The sequence below is a fragment of the Pseudochaenichthys georgianus genome, chromosome 14 (assembly GCF_902827115.2).
Source record: "Pseudochaenichthys georgianus chromosome 14, fPseGeo1.2, whole genome shotgun sequence".
NCBI lineage: Eukaryota > Metazoa > Chordata > Actinopteri > Perciformes > Channichthyidae > Pseudochaenichthys > Pseudochaenichthys georgianus.
Genome location: NC_047516.1, coordinates 21,907,639 through 21,931,051, shown reverse-complemented (window position 1 = coordinate 21,931,051; position 23,413 = coordinate 21,907,639). Strand labels below are relative to the sequence as shown.

The 23,413-nt window shown below is 40.6% G+C and overlaps 1 protein-coding gene across 2 annotated transcripts in view; it reads right to left on the bottom strand.

Annotated features, from left to right (window-relative positions):
- Positions 1 to 23,413, bottom strand: part of LOC117459067 (neurexin-2-like) — a 179,115-nt gene that overhangs the window by 47,754 nt on the left and 107,948 nt on the right. For both annotated transcript variants that reach the window (XM_071205482.1, XM_071205483.1), the window contains one exon: positions 21,918 to 22,037. In XM_071205482.1, coding sequence (XP_071061583.1) covers positions 21,918 to 22,037 — 120 coding nt within the window. The remainder of the gene's footprint in view (positions 1 to 21,917; positions 22,038 to 23,413) is intronic.

Below are 23,413 nucleotides of genomic sequence, written 5' to 3'. Positions count from 1 at the left end.
AGCCCCAGCCCCCCCTCGGGAACCTGGCATAGACTAGCATTCATGTGAGGCTCAGCTGCTGCGTGTCCTGAGAGTCAAGTGAATCCCACCATGTTCCCGAAGCAGAGCGAGGCACAGAGATGACAGTCAGAGCGGGGTGGGGGCTCCACTTAGTAATCAAGCCTTGCATAGGGCTAGTCCCAACACTGGATAGTGCCTCAAAAACTAGCAGCATGAATGTCTGGGAGCAAATTCATTCTGTGTGACTGGCGGGCGAAGCCACACACAGTATAGTATTCTACATACTGATCTCATCTTATTCTCCTTCTTCCGCCACAAATGTTGTCATGCTACTCGTCCGGCAACGTAGACACGAAACACAAAAAAACAAATCAAAACGTGCGGAATGACCGGGATCGGGTTGCTATGTCTTTTATAAGAGATTTGCCTAGCCGATTTCACGCAAATCGCGATCATTTGCCCCATAGGAATCAATGGGAGGGCTCGACTTAAGGCCGCTACACACCAACCTGAGACCAAAGAACGCGTACCGAAGGCGTCCCGACTTTAACGCCCGCTACGTCGCCTGCCTAGGCTACGCCGCCTAGGCTACGCCGCGCCGCCTAGGCTACGCCGCCCGCCTACGAACACACCGCAAAGACTTCAGTTGACGAGTGGCAATAACTGTCCTTACCAGCAGGCAGCGGTAGTGTGTATTCGTCATTCAAAAGAGGCAACAGCCGGAAGACAGACTATACACCGAGAGAAGAAGAACAGGCTGCGTGATATAAACAAACAACAAATAGCGTCTGGGTTCCATTTTCACTCTCTCTCGTCGATCGAAAACATGTAACCATAAAAAAGAAACTCTTGCGTCCGGGTGAGATGAAAAGGAAAAAGATTAACCGTCTGTGTGTGCCTTCTTAATCGTTTGCTTTGGTCCCTCACTTCCGCTTCGCTTCTAGCTAAGCTGAACAGCCAATCAGAGTGATTTCTTTGTCCCGACTTTCTCTGACCTCCCGCGGCCGATTCAACATGTTGAACAGGTGTGAAAATGTGCCGTAAAGAGACGACGGTGCGGGACACACCAACCTGAGTAGGGTGCCGCGAATGCCCGACTGCCTCTGACTCGGGTACCCCAAAATCGGGTAGGTGTGTCAGGGCCTTTAGAGTGGGTGACATCACGGCTAGAGGAGCTGTGAAAACAACACTTTGATCTTTGAACACACCTGTCGGTCGTTAACTACATCCAGTGGTAATCTAAAGATGTTCAGAAACGATGCAGGAATGTGGTACAAGAATCCAAACATGTAATAGATAAACAGTTAAAACAGTCAGCTAAAAGTGAGCTAAAATGAATGGATATTCTTTGTTGTACCGTAACAATACAACTAATGCTATTAATACTTGCTCAGCGGGGGTAATGTTAGCATCGGGACGCACACCCAAGTTTCAGTCACACAGTCAACATTTCTCGGAATTTTCTAGTTTTATATGCTACACAAATTATGGCTAGGATCCGTTGAATTTTTGGAATATTGGGTTGCAGATTAGAATCATCCAAAGGCGGGTTCGTTTAGCATGAAACACTAGCAATAAGGATAAGCTGAAAAGGAAAGTAGAAAGAAAGGGAGGTCAAAGAAAACTATTTCTGCTAAAAAGTGAGCAATGATTGAGAGACCTAAACATTTCAGATGTGTGTATCTCACACTGCTCTGTCACTTTAATTCATGTACCTTTCTTATTCATGTTTTTAAATGCCATTTCATAATATGTTTCTTAACGTCTTTCATTTTTGTAAAGCACTTTGAATTGCCTTGTGTTGAAATGTGCAATATAAATAAACTTGCCTTGCCTCAGAGACAAATAATATCATCCTATAAATGGGAGAATGTCATTGTGAGACTTCACCTTGTATAAGTACACACCCACAGGAGCACCAAGCCTCTGACCACACTCCTTTTATTGCCATAATTATATGTGCAGTTTCTTATTTCACCTGCTGTCATATTATGATTGCCATTACTTGCTGAAGCAATTTCAAACGAAGCATTCTTTCAATAAAAACCCTTTGTATGAATATTATTTGTAGCACAACCTCAACAAATTGCCTGCTATTATAAAAATAAACCTTCCACTCTGATGCATGGATGCTCTCTGGATATGACACTTGGTTCTTGCTTCAGATGCAGCCTTCCTACCAGCTCTAATCTTTGATATTATGGAGTATACAACTGCCTTTGGCTAGTTAAATCGGTCACCACACAAAGGCTATATCAGGATGCTTGCCGAGGCTGCAATCAAGGCTTTCCCTCAGTCTACATCGGACACAATGAGTGAAGTTAATCTGGGACAATATACCTATGTCTGTCTTTTGTCATGAAGGCATGATTGGATGAATTGACAGAAAGATATATAGAAACTGCAATCACTAAGGAATGTTGAAGACACTACATACATTCAAACCAACAGAAACGTATTGCAACTGTGTCATACAACCGTTATCAAGCTCTACATTATTAATGCACATAATCTCAGCTAGTGGAAATTGCTTTTCAACCACAGGCACATCTTTTCTGGAGCATCTCAGAGCCGGTAGCCTAAATTGCCGTGCCTCGTTATGAACTTGCTGTTGCTTGCGTTTTTCATAAATTACTAAATTCATTTGAAAAAAATGTTTTACCCATTTGAATGTGAATTGAAACCCTGTTGTTGCCCTCCAGTCGCAACTAGGCACTTAACATTGTTTCTATTCATTTTACATATACTTACAATTTCACAAATATATGAAGTGCTCCTTAGAGAAGGAGGCGAGTGTCAGTATAGTTTTAATAATATTACTGTTTTCACTTGATAATGACAGAACTCTACTTCCTGAACCCCATTGAAAGCACAACGCTGGTATCCACACTGACACAGTTTGATCGTAATACAAGTGATCTCTGCTTGAAGGAGCTGTTGAGGATGTGGAAGACAGTTTAGGTTCGGTTACTTTTAATAATGCAGGCATTTAATACGACACTCAAATCACAGGCACAAATGGAATGCGACTTTAATGAGTGCCCTCCCTCAAGATGTGTCAGCTTCATGACAATAAAACACCTGCTCTGCAGAGATGAACTCTCCTAGGTGCGCTTTTGTGAAATGGAAAAAATACTTAAATGAGGCAAAATGAAAGCAGGGAGAGAATTGATTTATCTGAACAATCAAGTCTATCTCATATATTCAGGTTATAAAGAAAATGGCAACGGTTTTCTGTATTTATCAGAAAAATGAAACTCTGAATGCCTATAATTATAATGAGAGTAAAAGTTATTTATTGGTGATATCACCTACTGGCTCTGTTGTGATTTAGAGATATCCCCCCCCTTAGCCTATCACGTACAATGTGTTGCAGCGCTAGCCAATAGAGGCGCAAGTGTTACATAGTGATGTCACTACTGTAGGTAAAGGAAGCAAACAAAGGAGTCCAATGGAGGTGTATCAGGCAGGGGGGGGGGACCTATAGTGTGTGGGAGAGAAACCTATACTGTACAGTACAACCCACTACAGGAAAGGGAAAACCACAAAAAGCATTATCGGGCCTCTTTAAATAAATTAGCTTATCATTAACTTCCCAAAAAAGCGGTCTTTCTCCCACATTATATAATAATAATTACATGTACTTGTATAGATCTGCAGAAAATGTAGTCAATGTCAGTGCTGTAAGCTCAGCAATATTAACAATAAAGTCAATCCACAATGTATCCGACATGCATATACATCGTAGATAAACACAACGTGAGTCGAATGTCCTTGAAATACTAGGATACTGAGAGAAGTCAGTGGGTGTTTCTCAATGTCGAGGACGCTTCCTTGATAGGACATGTCTTCCGAGTCACTTCCTTCAGAAGTTAGGCAAGAATCCTTCCTGGCATTCGGAAAACGAAGAGTGGATCAGGCGAGCAAGTGTGCGTCATATGAGAGGCCCCGCCTTACATTTTCCGCCACCGATTTGGGGAAATTGGTCCGTGCGCAAAGCATTGTGGGGATTTTAAGACCGCGCAGTCTACACATGTGCAGCCTCGAAATGTCTCGCTACGAAGTACGCCGGGCTCGGTAGAATTCCAGCCTGGACATTGGAACAGTCCTTCGGCGGGACTCGATGATGTAGCATCCTTGAAATAGTGGCTCTGGAGCATCCTTCCTTGACATTGAGAAACACCCAGAATAACTCTTAAATGAGTGTGGAAGTAAACCATATTGTTTTCCCTGTGTTGTGTAACAAACAATGGCTGCAGAGTGACGTTAGATTGCATCCTGTAACTTCCAATCTCAGACAATGTAAGTGTAGTCCGTGGTGGACCCAAGTGAAGGAAGTGTGTATTATAAGGTTTGGATATTTCTCTGTTAGTCAGTGTGACATTGGCAGGAGATTGCACTCCCTCTCCAGCAGTCAGTGTTTGCAGGGTGAGTCATAAGAGACCATAACTAATCATGAAATAACCTGTCTCAAGTCTGAGTGAAACTGGCAGTGGTGCTTGTATTTTCCAATCTGTTAAGCATAGTTTAGCACAGGCCGCGTCTGCTTGCATTCTAATGAGCTATCAGCTTGCATTAAATTATCCTGATCCATGACACTTCACCCAAAAGTTGTAAGAGGTCAGGGAGGTAATGTCTTCAGGCTTTAAATAGTGAGCTGAGAGTTTATTTGTTAAGAATGAATTACTGATCGTCGGTGAAGTAAATTCTTGGAGCCAATGAGAGCATTAAAGCAGTATTTACACGGTTTGCAGAGAAAAATACAACTTCCATCTTAATCCTGAAAATAACAAGATTAAGAGTCAGCAGCCGTGAGGATGTGTATTGCTAAGAAGAACAAACTCAATAAATGAACCATTCATAAGAAAACAAAGGTTTAAAAATACAATATTACGTATTCAAACAATAGTTGCAGTATTATTCTAAATGTTAAATGTACATGATGAGGCATGGTGGGTACATTTGCTCTGGACAATTGAAGGGCTGCCAACCCTCACGTACTGATTGTGAGACGAAAGCAATTGAAAACATCTCTGAGGTTTTTATTGGTGTGATTTGTCAAATGGTTATTTTCTGCAGAGATGCCTTTTCTCCAATATAATGGAAGCAGATAGCACTTTGCTTGTGGTTCTCAAATGAAAGTGCTGAAAGATATATTTTTGAAAAACTCAGCAGCAATGTCCCTTCAATAAATCCTAACACAGATACTCAAGATGTTGTGAGCAGTCATGTAGGAACTATTTTCTCAGTACCATATCACCATGCAGAAGGAAGCGTGAAAATACTCATTGACACAAGGCGAATGCTGGTACTCATGCGGTGTTTCAATTAACAATGATTCCGATGCGCATTCTGTCTGTCTTGTTAACCAGCAGATGTCAGTACTGTCTCTGCTGTGAGGTAGTTAGCCATTTCCAATCTGAAGGTGGTGGGTTTGATCGCAGCTCCTGCAGTCAACATGTCGATGTATCCCTGGGCAAGACACTTAACCCTGAGTTGCTCCTGATAGCAGGGCCAACGGTGTGTTAATCTGTGTGAAAGTGAGCTCTCGTGAGCAGGTGGCACTTCACATGGCAGCCCCTGTCTCTGTATGTATGAATATGTGTGAGTGGGGGAATACTGACCTGCACTTTGAGGAGTTGTAAAGATTGGATAAAAGGCTAGATAAATGCTGTCCATTTACCATTTACAAGTGGATTGTGCAGTAAGATGCTGTTCTGTGCGCACTAGAGCAGGGGTTCCCAACCGTTATTCTGCCAAGGACCGGCAGATACATAAAAAGAAAATCGCGGACCGGTTGTCAATTTGAACTGATTTTAATATTTACTCCGCAGAAGCAGGTAGCAACAGAGGCTAATTGTATGTAACAGCCTGAACAAATACTAGAACAATATGCATCCAAAACATATTAACAACGTTTAAAAAAGAACCGGTGTCGTTTTTTGGTTTTTCGGAAAAACCGAAAACCGGAAAGCCGACGTTATTCAGTTTTTAAAACCAAAACAGATAAATCAACGTTTTGGTTTTGTTTGTATGATTTATGGATAATCCAGTGAATGCTGGGAAAACGAAGAGAAGGCGCATTATGAAGGTGGTGTGTGTGTGTGTGTGTGTGTGTGTGTGTGTGTGTGTGTGTGTGTGTGTGTGTGTGTGTCTGTGTGTGTGTGTGTCTGTCTGTCTGTCTGTCTGTGTGTCTGTCTGTCTGTCTGTCTGTCTGTGTGTGTGTGTGACACTGACACTGACATTTGTTTTCAGAAGATATTATGATAGTGACGTTCGTTCCGATGCACTCCGACAGCATTTAGCACTACATCGAGATTAAGATTAAACTAATTTATTTTGGGAACACCCGCATATATGTTACCTATGGAGTTAGCCAGATGTGTGTAAATTACTGTTCATGGTGATTTGAAAACAAATGCCGGTGTCGGACAGACACAAACACACAAACACACAGAGCACACACACACACACACACACACACACACACACACACACACACACACACACACACACACACACACACACACACACACACACACACACAACACACACACACACACACACACACACACACACACACACACACACACACACACACACACACACACACACACACACACACACACACACACACACACACACACACACACACACACACACACACACACACACACACACACACACACACACACACACACACACACACACACACACACACACACACACACACACACACACACACACACACACACCTTGGTGACTGGAGATCTCCTTCATAAAACTAAAAGAAAAGAGATGTGTGTAGAGGTGTGTGTGGTTAACACGTAGCCTGCAGTCACTCTTAAACTGTTCTGATGAAGGTAAACACAGCGCAACTCTTTACCCGCTGGTGCTGCACTTCTCAGAGGCGGAGTTACACGTCCCGCTGCCTCCTGATGCTGCAGCCATTTCATGAAGTGAAGGAGGTTTTCCTTCTATAAACAGCTGTGGGCAGCAGATACCGTGAGTATCCCGGACACAAATTCATAGATCAAGGCAGACTGGTTTACTCTCCTGTTTTGCCAATCCGGTGCTTAAACAAATAGCTCTACACCCCTGGCCGACATATTGAAATATATCTCAAATAATGTATGCACTGCCATTTCCCCACATAAACATAACAGTCTGCAATCAAACGGTTGTCTCCTGTGCGCTCCTCTTCCTACTTGGCGCACCGGTAACTTTCTCGTGCGCACAAGAGGCTGAGACCAGGCTGAGCCACAGAATCCCTCGGAACATCTAAAGCCATTTTCAACGGTTATCTGGTGAAAGATTAACTAGGCTACTGGATGAAATAATATGACTGGTATAAAAATGGTGTGAAAATTAAATAACATTAAATATTATGATAAAATCTTTTTATACATTTATAATTCTGCAAATATTACGATAAACTCACAGCTATTTCGCGGCCCGGCAGTAACACCTCCGGGGGTTGGGAACCCTGCACTAGAGGACAACGCAGGCTTTTGAATTAGCCCATTTTATAGTTGGGTGCATTTCAGGCTCTGACAATAATGCCCAATCATTTTCACTGCTTACACTCCCTTTAATCAAAGGGCTCTCCCTGTCAGCATGACACACTGACAGTTTGGGGATCCTGTAGATATTTTCCCCCAGAGGAAGCTTGGGACATTCATTATTTTTTGATATTTTGATCTTTGTTTATTTGGGTGAAGACTGGTAGGGACAGACAATCCAAAGTTATACAGTAAGAGGAATAAGAAGTTTTAAGTGAAACATTTTTTTTTGTTCAGCTGTGTAAACTATAAATATGTGCAGAAGAAAATATGCAACATAATTAATTAATAAGACACATTGGATATGCACATAAGCACAGGGTTGTATTTTTAAACAGTTGCTGAGTGTAATTGTGGCTTGCGCACATTTATGTAAACAAAAAATGAATACAACATTAACTGCTATGTAACAGGGTTACTAGTATCCCAAACAACATATACATGAGTACATTTATATTTCTTCATACACCTAAGTACATACAAAAATCCCTCTCCTTACACAACATTATATTTAATATATTTGAAACAGACGTTGTAAAAGAAAAATGTATTTGTGTTAAAGTAACATCCACGATGTTTCTATAAATATTGTATTAACCAAGAGGAACGATACTGAAGGGGAACAATAACACGGCACTTCAAACATTTCCTGCTGAACAGAAAGCCATTCAGTCACAGTTTCTGTAGAATACCCGCAGGGTAGGAATAGAGGAGAACATTGTTATCTAAACAACAAACGTCATCGGGGATAGAAGACGCTGCGATCAGACAGCGCTGCCACACTCTGAGTGACTTTGTGAGCGCACTACTAGCAATACTCCATGATGTGAAAGGCTCTAATTGCATCTCTTAGGTCGTTTTAAAGAGGGTTTGAAAAGGCAAATCATGTATTTCTGAAACTGACTTTCAAATTCCATTGAGTCTGATAAAAACAAAAGCCGGAAAAAAATATAAATACATAAAGAAGCTTGAACTCTTTTTAATATGGTGTCGCTGAGATACAAATGTCTTTCAACTCAGAACAAGAATCATAAACCCTGTGATAAAGCCTTAACATCTCTAAAAGGGAACGAATGATTCTAGTTTGATGGAAGTTTGATGTTCATTTTATTTAAAAGGTTGCATGGTATCTGAAAAGAATAGTGCAAACATTATTTTGTAAATGAGAGATATCTAGGAGTCAAATGAAAGAAGGGATGTGAAGAAGTGTAGGAGCTTTAACAAAACAACCAAACACCCTCTGGAGGGAACTTTGCAGAACATTTCCATGCATACAAACCTACATTACAAGAAAGAGAAACACCCTGAAAAGCACAATAGGCCCCCTTTAATTAAGACATCACTAATCGAGTTTATAGGAGATAGAGGTTAAAGATTTCACTTTATCTTGAGCTCAACAATTAAGGATGTAACTATACTGGGGACTAACAAGAACAGTGGGAGTATTCGCTGTGGCATTTTCTTTCTCCAAATGATTTAAGGTAGTCATTCTTAAATTATTAAGACAAGGATATCATTTCTAACTTTAACGTAAAATACATTAAAGTATTTTTCCAAACAATGAAAGACATGTTTCGTGACATAAATACAACATCTATTGTCCTTTGACTTATTGTCACATTTCATTTTACTTTCATCCAGCAGTGATTATTTGAGATAGTTAGTTTTCATTTATTTTAATGGCATCCTCCGACATTTCAAGAGGGGTTCTCAAGTGATTCAGATCTAATGAGTTGTCCTCTGCCCTGTTTGAACTGCCAGCTCATCTATGATATTAAATAACACCCACAAACAGCCGTTGATGGTTTCAGTTTAGGAAATTGGTGCGAGCAAGCCATTTCAATAATCCCTTCATCGTTTTGTGTGCGCTGCCGTCGCTATTTATTGAAAATTGGGTCAGAGGAACTCAAATCGCTCATTTAGTGTCTCCTGAAATCCACGGTTGGCAGAACAGCAATGACCATGTTTATTTTGCACATACAACAACATGTATTCCTCAACAGCTTAAATAACAGCATGAGTCAGTGTGTCAACCAGTCTCTTGAATATTCTGTCAAACATCGCCTGATGAAAAATCTGCAGTAATTCCTCCTCTCTGAAAACTCATGCTAAGTGTTTTTGGTACCTTTATAGAAAACCCTTTTAAAAACACAACACATAAGAAAACAAAGATATTTCTAATGTGAGAAACTGCAAGGACAGAGAAGCCGAAATAAGTCAAAAGTGGCAGCATCCCCTCAGGTGCTTGACTTCTTTTCACATCAATGTAAATGTCTCAAGTTCTTCACCCGTGCCTTAAAGGCTAACACGCTTTTAAAAGGCAGTGAGAGGTCAGGCCTGACCTGTGGTGTGTTTCACAGGAAGACAAGTCTGCACAAGTTTTATTTTGGAAAATAATTTCAAAGATTCAAAGCAGTGCTTCCTGTAAATCACAGGTTCGGTGTTGTATACCTGTAAGCAGCAGTCAACGACACAATGCTCACGATTTCTACGTCCGTGATGTAGCAGCGGGGAGCCGTGCCAGCAGCTCTGGGCTCAGAGGATCCAAATGACTCACAGAGCACAGATTTGGCAGAGATGATAATTTCTGGGATACACTGTCTCTATTTTGAACAAAGCTGACAAAGCCACTGTGGCTGAGATAATGTAACTAATGGAAAAATACTAACATCGTCCTTCATCTGATGTCTGCAAAACAGTGCTTGGGTATACACTTTTTATTCTGCAAGCATAAATCAAGGTTGAAAATCTCAGTCCATCCAAACATCCACCAATCCAACCACTCTCTGTCCAGACTCTTATCAGTCTTACAGAATTATCACCAAGAAAATTAACTAAACGTTTAAAAACCGAAAAATATAGCTGCAGCACGAATGGCCGATTTCATATTTAAAATTAGACCCAAAAAACTGCCTTCTGACTTAAGGCATTCGCTAATGGATGTTTCTTTGATTAATTTGTATTTATACTGTACGTACGAAAAAACGTTGCTTGTATTTTAAATAAAAGCATCAATCTGTATGGTTAAAATTAAACAAATTGAGCCAACATATGGGAAAATATTTCAGTTTACTACATTCAGTTACCGGAGTGTTATAAAATACCCAAGTGACCATCTTAACAAAATCCTTAAGCACATTTAAAGAGCCCCCTTTCCAAAGTTATAAAAGGTAATTGACTTTGATGGAGGCCACTACTGCACACTCAACAAGCTTTTATTCATGAGTGTAATTTACACTTATCAAGCAACGACTCTGAGGTTCACGAGGCTTACATGACATGAGCATGTAATTACACAATGTCTTTGTCTGAAAAGTGTAAAGCAGTAACATTTAATGTCTCTCCACAGTGTTCAGAAAGATACAAAACACAATCACTTCAGAGCGGGCGTTAATACTGGATAACAAATTTAGCACACCTTTTTATAATAAGAATGACGCTCTACCTGGACTCAATTAAGGAGCTCAAAAAAGTATTATGCAGTTTCAGGCAGCAAGTAAGTGTTTTGTAATGATCATTGTGTTGAATCAAGCCAGCAGGAGGCACAGCTCAGTCAAGAATTGGACTTGAACCCTTTGAAGTACATTGTAAAGAATCAATGAAAAATCAAAGCCTCTTTCTTGATGAAGTCCTTCCTCGACAACCAAGGAGCTAATGGGCTCAAAATATTTTGATAATTATTTCTTCAGACTGCACTTGAGGTTGTCAACGGCTCAATTAATTTACAAATGCACACAGCTGTGCTATATTTGATGTTTGAGTGGTTAGGACTGTAGAATGAACTCGTTGGAGGTACCTGCCTCCACTTTCACTCATATACAAGTGTCAATTATCTTAAGGGGGACCCATTATGCAAATTCCACTTTTCGTGTATTTTATATATAAACATGTATATCTGTGTAAAGAGATTCTGAAAGCTTCAAGAAAATAGACCCCCTCTCTTTTTGTCCTGATCCATCTATATAAAAACCTGTCTGAAAATGAGCTGATCAGATTTTGGCCACTTTATGATGTCATAACGATTTTTTGGCTTGTGTAACCAGGGGTTAAATTGGGCCGGGCTGTCCGGGGCTAAGCCCCAGCACATAGGAAAATGCTCTGACGTCATGCCCCTCGCATATTTTTAACAATGTATGCAGCATGCCTATATCATATGTTTACACAAAAAATATATACATGTTAAAACTTTTCTTTCTATATGTTTAAGGTTCTTAATAATTCGAAAAATCAATAAAACACTCTTTCTAGCTGTAGGGAACATAAATAAGATGACGCGACGATGACTTGCACTTTTCAAATTTTTCGCGGGTTTCCCCTTTCTTTATTTTCTTCAAATCTATTTGGCTGATCGGCGACCACACTGTCTCTTCCGTCAGTCATACAGACAGCCGGCAGAGTGACAGGTGAATCCGGGAAAAAGTGTGGAGAAAAATAGGTAATACCCCGACAGGTTTCTTAACATGAATTCGTCTGATATTCTGGTTTTACGTTCGACTACCATTAAGTTAAATAACGGTTTTTTGTTTGACTAACTTTTGATCAAATCAAGCATTTCTTAAACTAAGAGAAAGACACCAGCCAATGGTCGATATTGTTGACTTTATTTTAGAATAGCAGATCTCTGCGACCAGCTATAGTTTGTCGGCTTTGTCAGTGAACGTGTGTCTCTGCTCCGATCGTGAGCTTTACACCGCAGCACCTCCCGCGGGACTCTGCTGCGGTTCCTCCGTGCAGAGCACCCGTTTCCTAAACCATGCTATGCAGGGGCGGTTCTAGGGGGGGGGGGGGAAACAGCGGCCAGTGCCCCCGTAACACTGACCAGGTACCTCCCTGTGGCTCCCCTCCAAAAAAAGGTTACAATATTACGATTTATTGGAATTAAATCAAATCAGAGACCCGGATGTACAGTGGAGATTAAACTGTTCATTAGCTTATAAAAGCAAATACTGTTTATGTTTTTTAATTACATTGTCACTTAAATTTACCAAAACAAATATCAATTATTGAATTTTATGTTTATTTTACAAAATTACTTTATACTGTCTTTGTCAATTTAACCCGCTTTTATTGTACCCCTCTCATGAAACAACTGGCCCCAGCCTGATGCTATGTATGTGAGTGCATAAAGCTGAGATATGCATATATTTATTTCCTTTCTCTTTGAAAGTTTCAGAGTTTAAAGTGAGGCATGATGCAAAAATGAGTGAAGCAAAAAGGAGGAAACTTACAGACTTCTTTAAAAGTTATGCAAGACATCACTGCTACTTAGCGTGTCAAAGCCATTTGTATCTTTTATTTATTCACCATAAGTTCCTTTGTTAATTATCCTACATTTAAATGCAGAGTTGAGCAGAACAAGGCAGGTGATGGGCGAGCAGGGCAGCTTGGAAAAGAGAGAGGATCAGAGCAGCGTAAAGAAGGGAAGGGAGTGGAGGAACTTGAGGAGAGGAGAGGAGTAGAGCAGGCTGAAGAGAGCAGAGCAGCCTGAGGAGGACAGAGGAGCAGAGCAGCCTGAGGAGAGCAGAGCAGAGCAGCCTGAGGAGGACAGAGGAGCAGGGCAGGCTGAGAAGAGCAGAGCAGCCTGAGGAGGACAGAGGAGCAGGGCAGCCTGAGGAGAGCAGAGCAGAGCAGCCTGAGGAGGACAGAGGAGCAGAGCAGCCTGAGGAGGACAGAGGAGCAGGGCAGCCTGAGCAGGGCAGCCTGAGCAGAGCAGCCTGAGGAGGACAGTAGTTTGAGGAGGACAGAGGAGCAGAGCAGGGAAGCAGTGTAGGAAAGGCTGACAACTTGCCTGACTGCTGGAATCAAAGTCAATTGGAATATTTTACACAGAAATATACATTTCTAATAGTTGGAAATAAAAGAATAGGATGCAAATCATGCAGGGAAGCGGGATCCCTTGGGGCAATGAGAACAGGGAAACAGAGGTACTCAGTCTCTACTGAATGGCAGAACTGTAGGGTAGGCCCATATGGCAACAGCAATGAGAAGCAAATGAAATCTTTGAGAAAGAAAATAAATGAACATAGTGTCTCACAGAGTCACAAATTAGCACAGGACATAGTAAAAAGACAAAATGAAGAAGCTTTAAAATCAAGCTTTCTAAAAACTCAAAAAGACATTTTGGCTTCCACCCATAATGTCTTTCGAACGGCATACTACATTGCAAAAAATAACCGGCCATACTCTGATCATCCTGGACTAATAGAACTACAAATGATAAATGGTGTAAATGTTGGCCGAGTACTGTTACATGTACAGACATTGTACATTTTATCTCAAAAGAAATGAGGGAAGCCCTATTGGCATGTATCAAAGTGACCCGACCAAAGCTAACTGTTCTTGTGGATGAAAGCACATCATTAAGCAAGAAGTCTTGTCTTATTGTGTCCCTAAGAACGTCAGTTGATTGCTCAGAGCCAGTGACCTTCTTCCTAGATCTTCTCGAGCTAGAGAGTACAACTGCAGATGGAATCATTAGTCAACTACTGAACTGTCTACAGAAATATGGCCTTGATGACGCTTTTCTGAAAGAATGTCTGGTGGGATTCTGCTCAGATGGAGCCTCCGTAATGGTAGGCAGAAAGAATGGCGTCTACACAAAACGGAGAAGTATGTACCCAGGCCTCAAAGGCTGGCATTGTCTAAACCAGTGCTTCTCAAACTTTTTTCAGTAATGTACCCCCTTTGAAACATTTTCTCCGCCAAGTACCCCCTGACCGTTCCCGAACATTTTTGATCGAAAAAGCCTATATAAATAATTACAATATAGTGATATTCCCTCAGTGTGTGATGTATTAACTCCTTCGTGGTATGCATTACAACAAACTAAGGATATTTTCATTTTATGCATGAAAAAAAATAACATAACACTTTTATAAAAGTGGAGTTTTTCAATTTAAGTAATTATGTTATTGTGAAAAACTATAAAATACAATACACACATTTGACATGTTTATATGAGCACCCCCTTGGTGGTTCTAGGAATGTTTTATATAAAATTGTGTTTGCTATTTAACTTATTTTACTAAGATTATTTTTTTAATTAACCTTTTTTTTTTTTAAATCTCACGTACCCCCTGCAGTACCCCAACGTACCCCCAGGGGTCCGCTTACCCCCATTTGAGAATCACTGGTCTAAACCATAGGTTGGAGTTGTCCGTGTCAGATGCAGTCAAGCACTGCACCGAAACCAACCACTTCACAGCTTTTCTTGACAAGCTATACTGTCTCTATCATGCAGTCACCAAAGAACTTAAGAGAGCTTGATGCTGCAGTCTCTGCAGTAGGTGTATGCTTGAGGAAGATTGGTTGCGTCCTCGGGATAAGGTGGGTGGCTTCATCTTTTAGGACAGTAAATGCTGTTTGTATGCTGCACTCTATCATCACCTAACCGTTCCTCAAATGATAGATGCACGTATGAGGGGCTAGCAGCAAAGCTGACGTCAGTTGCTTTAGTTAAAAACCTGGGACTGACGACGGATGCACTTGAGGAGCTGAAAGACCCGTCTGAGGCTCTACAGTCGAGAGACATTAGACTGTCTCAATCAGTACATCTGATAAAAAGACAGCTAGATGTTTTTAAAACCATGAGCAGCAAGGTGTTTTTAATGGCATAACACTACGCCATTACCCAAGGCAGAAGATAATAGATCCCACAAAGTGTCATGCAGCACTATGCAAAAGCATGGAAACAAGGATGGTCACAAGTGAAGAGGAATCCCTCTTTCAAAAGGTCAATGTTCTTGATACAAAGACATGGCCAAGCCCTCTACCATTAATGTATGGTGAGTGTGAAATAAGAGAGCTATGCACTCTTTTGAAAATCGGATTCTCTGGTGTTAAGCAAAGCTATAGGGACTTTAAGGAGAATGCCAGTGTGCCGATGCCCCTTCTAAAGCTTAAGAATGCAGTGAACCATTGCTGTGAGCAGTGCAGAGTGTGAGAGGGGTTTCTCAGAAATGAATGCAGTTGTAACATCAATGCGCTCACAACTGAAAACTCAAAATGTCTCTGCTCTAATGTTCATTCAAATGGTTGGACCTCCTCTTACCTCTTGGGACCCCACGAAATATGTGAGGATGTGGGTAGCTACCAGGTCTGCAGACCATTTAGCCTGTAGACAAAGATGCACGACGACACAGGCTTCCCCCCATCAGCCCATCTGGGATTTGATGAAGTAGCTGGTCGTACATACAGTAATGTTGTTGAACTGCTTATATTGATGTGGACTTTCATTCCTCAATCGATTCAGATAATATGTCTCTGTACTCACATAGTTGTTTTTTAATGTTCTTGAGTAAGTGTGCAGAGAAATGTTGACTTAAAATGGCAATTTGAAGGTCTGTAATTTGTGAAAAATGTTTGTGTATATATTAATAATTTCAAATGTAAATTCATTCCAGTTAAATAATACTAATAAAAAGACGGTCTATTTGACATACTTTCTGTTTACTTTCTCGATTGGTGGCATGAAATAGTGCATCTGATACAGGAGCAGTTGCTTTAGGATTGGGCATCATATATTGCACCCCCCCCCAAAGAAAACACAGCCCCCCCCACATATCAAATCCCAACTTAACCCCTGTGTGTAACCATTAGCCAATCACCAACCAAGGTAACCCCCCCACCACCTTATCACCTGAATCTCCTCCTAGAGCACCATTGTGTTCTTTGTAACCAAATATCTCTCAGAGGCTCCTTATTTTCATCTAAAGTAAATGAGAGAATCAGCACTTTTGAAACAGGGCTGAAACAGAGGGGATTATGGGTAATGCTGCAATGATCTGTTTGGTGTTTGGAGCCAAACACTTCAGAGACATGTTTGTATATATCTGAGAGCTGTAATATATTGATGAAAAACAGTATCATAGGAGACCTTTAACCAACAATATGTTTTTTTTACAGAGGACACAGAGGGGTCCTTGTTTTGTTTTTTAGGTTAATGTGTTTCCGTACTACATCATGAAAGTCTCTTAAAGCCATGTCTGCTAGATCCAGTTATTGACCTTATGCGACCCAGAAGTGTCTCTCAAGTCTATTTTGGGTAGCCCACCATGTTATGAACTGCAATATGTTTTTCTTGAGCCTCAGTCCCGGGGGCGCGAGATTAAGTCTGAACCTCTATCCTGGATTATCCTGGCAGCCTTTGGGAAACACTGCTAATCGTGAATGTCTCCACCTGAAATGAAGGTCAAAAGGAAAATTGGATTTGACTGAGCTTTTGAATGTCCAGTTTTAGCACCCTTTATAGTACTTTAAAGATAAGTACTTTCAAAAACGTTTTGGCAATAGATCTCGAGAGAAAACCTTTCGAATTTCCCAAAAACATCTTAAAAACGTGTCTTATGGTTGTAACTGAAAGTACAAATCTAGACTTCAGGTTGCTTCCTCCTACTTTTGTATAAAATGTAATCTGTATACAGGTTTACAAAAAGCCTCTGCATATGTTTTATAGTGTCCCTGGATTTTACAAACTCTATCCAGCTCCTTTAAGGAAAATTGAAAAGCATAATATTCTGGCACACATTTAAATGAAAGCTGGATAAATCTCGCTAACTGCTATCGGAAACAAGAACGTAAGACTGCTGCTGTCTTGTGCCACATTACCCGGAGGCGACAGGCACAATTTACAGTCTATGACTATAAAAAAATTCAAAGGGGATGTTGATTAACAAAATGGACGCCAAGGTGGGTTCGAGTGATAGCGGAAAGCACTGTGGTGAGTTAGAGATTGTCAGCTGGAATTTGGGAGGAAGGAAAAACAGGACGAGTAGAGAAAAAACAGGAACAGTCGAGTCAAAAGCAATGGTTGCCGACTGTGCAATACATTTTAACCTATGTTGTTGTTTTCTTTGGGTTAAATCGAATTTGAGTACCCGGCCCGCTCTATGTTGTACATTTTGTTTGTAAGTGTTTGTATTTGTCTGTGCATAGTGGCACAGATACACAGACACACATTTGCACGCATGCACACACACACACACACAGTAATGAACATGCCAACAGAATCATCTGTGGCTTCAGAGGTTAACTGATCATTACACTCTCCATATGTTTAAAGAGAGCTGCGCCGGAAATGGAAAGCACATCATCATTATACTGTATATCTTTCCGACTTTGGTGATGAAACGATGACCTGGGGGTAATTAGCACAGATGTTTGTGGCATACTTGGTAAATTGCTTTCTGCATATGAATATCAATGTTTAAGCACAAACCAACTACTGGATTTAGCTTTGATTGGCTTCCACACATCGCTTTTAATACTCTGGATATTTGACTGACCTGTCGAAGAAGACATCGATGGGTGGAGTAAGTAGTGGCGATAAAAACAAAGCAACAGATTTTGGCTTGGATAAGACCCTCTAATACTGATGGTAACGACACAATTGTCCTGCCCCCATATTTGTTAGTGTTTGCACATCATTGTTATATTTTCCATTTGTTTTAATGACTTTCCCGATAGCTCAATGTGAAGCATGAGGCTTGCTATTTCCTCCGCGTCCGACTGATGTATTGGTTTGACCTTTTATATCGGTCAGCGATGCCATTTACCCCCCCGCATGATTGAGAGTCCTCCCTGAACGCTGCTGGATGAAAACCAAATATGCTGCAATTAAATTGGTGTTGATTTTCTTGAAAATCTACTTTTTTGTGCCGATTATTGTTCAATAACAGTCTATTAAACGCGGGAATACATTCTACAGTTATCAGTAAAATACCAAAGGAGCAGACCACTGCTTTATTGAAGCACTGAAATGTAAATGTGTCTTACTCGGGGACCTTTGGTAGATGAATAGATTATTTTCTGGGGCATGGAAATATAAGTAAATAAATTGTTTGCAGCTCTTGTACAAAAAATGTGGATCCACGATGCTTTTATATCATTAAATCAACAAGATCTGTATTGTTTGTAATTAAAAACAGCCACATTTAGCCTTTTTTGGGAAACAAAATGCTGCTGTACACTTTTCAGAAAGAGTGCTATGAATGTTTAGCCCGAGGGCAGCAATTTGAAATACAGGCTTAGATGTTTGAAATCACACTAGCTGCAACTAGAGAAAATATAGAAAAACAAAAAACATCAGGTGGAACAGCTGAGTACCAAAATGAATAATGCGATCTCCCTCAAGGGGAATCATTATGAAACTTATTGAAGATTCATTTGTTTTTGCTTTTTGTATCCTTGCTTTGCTTTGACACAGATCAGCTGGCAAGTTTGACTGCATGGGAATAAGAGATGCACATTAAACAAACTAGCAAGACATGTTGTGGGTATGTTGTCAAGAAGGAACTTTTAAAAAGTTGTTCCTATAATGTGATAATGTGCTGCAGTCAATGACAGGGGTTATTAATGCTTTACCTGTTGTGGAATGTCAATTTGTAATGTTACAGTCCCATCTACATGGATACAAAATGTCGCTGTAGCAGTCGTGAAGTCATCCCCAGATTGTACTACTGCGGTATATCGCACATAAACAAACTGTAAACCGATATATTGCCCACTCGTTTATGCATTGAGCACAAAGCAGCTTGACCAGCATAATATACACAGTACAGGACATCATAGAAAAAGACTACAGAGGACAAAGCATTGATTTTCCGGTTCGATCGATACATTACAGCAGCGAGCACATGTGGCTGTGTTTGTAAGTTTGTAACACAGGAAGCGAGCAGATTAATGAGACAACTTGTCGAAACAAATGGAGGAGGAAAGCAGCTTTGTGCTGGAGAAGCTAAAGGAGATGCGGTATCTGCAGGTCAGTAACAACTGTACTCCAGAAAGTACTTTATTTAGTGTTTTTACTTCCTTAATTATCTAATTAAAGATGATAAATGATTGTATATGTATGTATAAATGTAAATGTATGTAGGAATAACTTGCATAATGATTTAAAGGACAATCATTGATCAAGTAAGGGGTGGGAATTAATAAGCATTTGCTTCCTCCTACTCCCTTTCGGACACATATGATTTATTATTATTATTAATATGAAGACATTTTTTTTTTTTTTGTTGAATATACAAATTATTACAATGAATGTGGATAAATACTGTATTATAACAATACGGTATTCTGTTTTTCACATTTGTTATTTTTTAATCTGTTCGAAATAAAGACTGAAAGAAAGAAAGAAAGAATTAGACTGTTCTAATTAACAAAATAATAATCCATGGTGAGGTGTGTCTCTCAAAATATGTCGGAAACACTATAGGGAACAGAACACATCTTATTTTCTTTCTGCACAATGACTCTTTTACACACCGATACCCTAAATGTATTCTTAAATAGACCTCCTACAGAGTATAACGCGCTTTTCTCTCTTAAAACAATGCTACATGCCCGCACACTTTAAAAATAGTCACCCCAAAGGGACCCTTCCCGCAGTTCTTTTTAATAACTGCAGAAAATAAAGCTTAACTCGCCGTGACCACCGGACCAAAAAGCTTAATGTTAATCTTTTGCTATTATAAATGAAAAGCTTCTGGTAAAAGTCGGGTCTATTATTTTGGACAAAGAGGGCTCTTTATGGCAGAGGCAGCTATCACATGTGGTGCTATCAATCATGTCGTGCATTAGCGTGCGATCGCCTCCTAAAGTTAGAAATAAAATACATCAACATCCTCACGCTAACACAATATGTAAATATTCTTAATAAGGGTAGACATGTTTTCCAATACATTGAGCAAAAGATGGGACTAAAATATAACAATGTAAGGTGTGAGAATTAAAAAGTAATAATAGTTATTGTTGTCGTGATAGAAAAGCCATCACAAACACTGCTTTGCATTATCATCATTGTTGAATGCAAGTCCCTTTTATGTTGCATCCTTGTTGATTATTTTCGAAAGGATACATTAGTCCTTGATTGATTTCCTGCCTTTGAGCACCAATTGATTTTGTTTTAAGTAAAGAGAGAACAGTGAGCACTTGCAGATCCCGGAAATGGGATCTAAATCACAGAAAGCATCACGTGTGCCCCTACTGCTGTGTTACTGCTGTGGTTTGATAGTTATGAATAATAATAATAATAATGCATTACATTTTTTATTAGAGCGCTTTTACAGGTGCTCAAAGCGCTTTACAAGTACACATTACACATATTAGACATGTAAGAGTCATTACTGCGGACATTACCCACAGTCACATTCAACTGGCATGGATAAGAATTAGGAGTCACCATGGTTAGAGCAAAAGAAAGTAAGAAGAAAGTTAACTTCTTACCTTTTCCCATGTTTCTTCTTGTGTTGGTCAAATATAACATAATATCACTTTATAATCCTTAACAAATACTAATCCAAAAGCACAACATGTTCACTAACCAGACGGGTGAGGAACCACTGAGCTGCATAAGCTGAAGATGAAACAAGGATCTTTTTTATTTCGTGAACAGTTCTGACGATGGGGTTCTAGTGTTTTCCACTACAGGCCATAAGACAGTGTGTCGCTGAGTCGGCCACATTTCATCTAATCTAAAACTACTTCTGAAGAGGCGTTGTGGAGGCGTGTGGCGCAGTGGGTTGAGCGTTGGTGTTCGGATCAGGGGGTGACAGGTTCAAACCCCACTGCAGTCAGCATGTCGTTGTGTCCCTGGGCACGTCACCCCAGATTGCTCCTGTGGGGGTCGCCCACAGTACTGAGTATGTAAGTCGCTTTGGATACAAGCGTCTAACAAGTGACGTGTAATGAAGACTTTAAATCAGGGGTGTCTAAACTGCGGCCCGCGGACCATTTTGAATCGGCCCTCAGCAAGTTCAAAAGGTATAATGGAATATGGCCCACAAATGAAACTTGTGCTTGCCTTAAATTGTAGTTCTTAAATATAAAGGTAACAATATATTACACAGTAGTATTCATGACCACTTTTCAAATACATGTAGTCAATTAAAGTTGGAAACATTTTCTAACATATCTTAGTTGATAAGAAAAAAGCCCAATGATACATTTGCATAAGCAGCTTGAAACACACCCTTCCTTTTTCTCCTTATTATAATCACTCTGAGGCTCCTGTTTTAAGGGAAGAGCTGCCAACACGCACGAGCATCATTTACCTACATTTGATTGATTTAGCTTATACCTGAATTTATGAGGCGATATACCTCTAGTGAGCGGCCCAGCCCTTCGTATATTTTTCTGTATGAGGCCCTCGGTGAAAAAGGTTTGGACACCCCTGCTTTAAACCAACATAAGTCTGACTGGTTTTCTTACGAGGGAATTCAGATGTTACAGCAACTGTCATCAATCCTTTAATTGCGGTTTAGTATAATTAACCCTCTCGAGACCAGTGACCAAACTTTGTGGAAGTCGACTCTCCCTACCATTCTACCCCGTGAGGCGTAATAAACCTGTACTCACGGTCATTGCAGAACGGCCCCCCATAGGTGGTCATGGTGCAGTCACAGGAGAAGCCCTCCCACAGCTGCAGACACACTCCCTGGTGCTGACAGGAGTCCTCGGTGCAGGTGGTGCTGGGGCCTGCAGGGGGGACGACAGCAGGTTAACCAGGCGCCCTGTCCTTATTTGATTAATCACTACTATCCAAAGGAAATACAACTGCAACAGTAGGCTTGTCATTGAAACCAGGAAAATGTAACATAATGTTTGTGGGGGGAAATATTTTCCAAGGCCCATAACTTTACCCAGTTTATCAGGTCATGCTGTCCTGACTGAGCACACGCACCTGCAACCTTGGCTGCTGTGCTCAGTGTTGTGTCTCCCTGTTCCTGCCTGTTGGTGTCAGCTGATAGAGGTGTTTCTATCTCGTCATGCAGCATGTTGATTATTCTCTCTGAACTAGCTAAATACATCTGGGGTAGAGATCTTCAGAATTGACGTGGCAACTCTACCGCGAAGTCAGTAAGTAAGTCTGACTGTGTGACTTGATTTGTGAATTCTCCGGCCGAAGCTCCAAATAAAGCCATCAGTGTTTGCCATCAAAGCTCCAGCTCTCCCCGTGTCTCCTTTGAGTCCTCCTGCATTGCTACGCAGAAGTTTCTCCCACAATGTTTTTACTTGTATTCTACACGATTCCACTAAAAAGCATTCAGCCACAGCAAGTTCACTTGAATGGCACTCTGAGAGACAACCCTCAGATGGGCTCATTTACATTGTTACTTACTCATCAAATGCTTTACCCAAAGCGACTTTCATACACTCAATACTCTCATTTCATTGCAGTGTGTTTAAGGGCATTAGGTTTAGATGTGCACGCAACACGTACACGACAAAGACGATGTGTTGTTTTTATTGCCCAGAGTGTTAAGCAACACGTCAAGATTTGCAGAGTTGTTGTTCCCAAACGACCTACATATTCCTATTATATATGAATATAATAATAGTACACACATGCTGAACGCTCACATCGTAAACAACATATTAAACAACTTAATAATGATCTCCATAAAAGCAATGTGATTAACTCTGACCAGATTCTGTGTGTGTGAAGTCTTGACACAAAACAAAAAACGCTGTGCGCACTCAAGAAAACAATTAATACAATGTTACCTTTTTACTATGATCTCGGCACCGAAACCGTAGTGTCGAATACACACCGGTGGTTTCTGACTTGGCTCGTTGCCAGCCGGTAACCAGCTGCCCAGACATTTCGAGGGGGAAAAGGATGGAAACGAGGCGTTCGGGTGCCGTGGGAAGAACCTCCGTTTATTCACGTTCTTCAAGCTATATTGACACTGTATTCCATACGTACAGACTAGATACTATTCCTTTTCTGACCACTTTCTCTATACTTCCGTCTCCATTTTGGAAACCCTTAGAACACATCATTCACTACTTATCATTAAACCTCCTCGTTAATAACTCTGGATACTGGAGACTTTATGTCCTTTACCTTT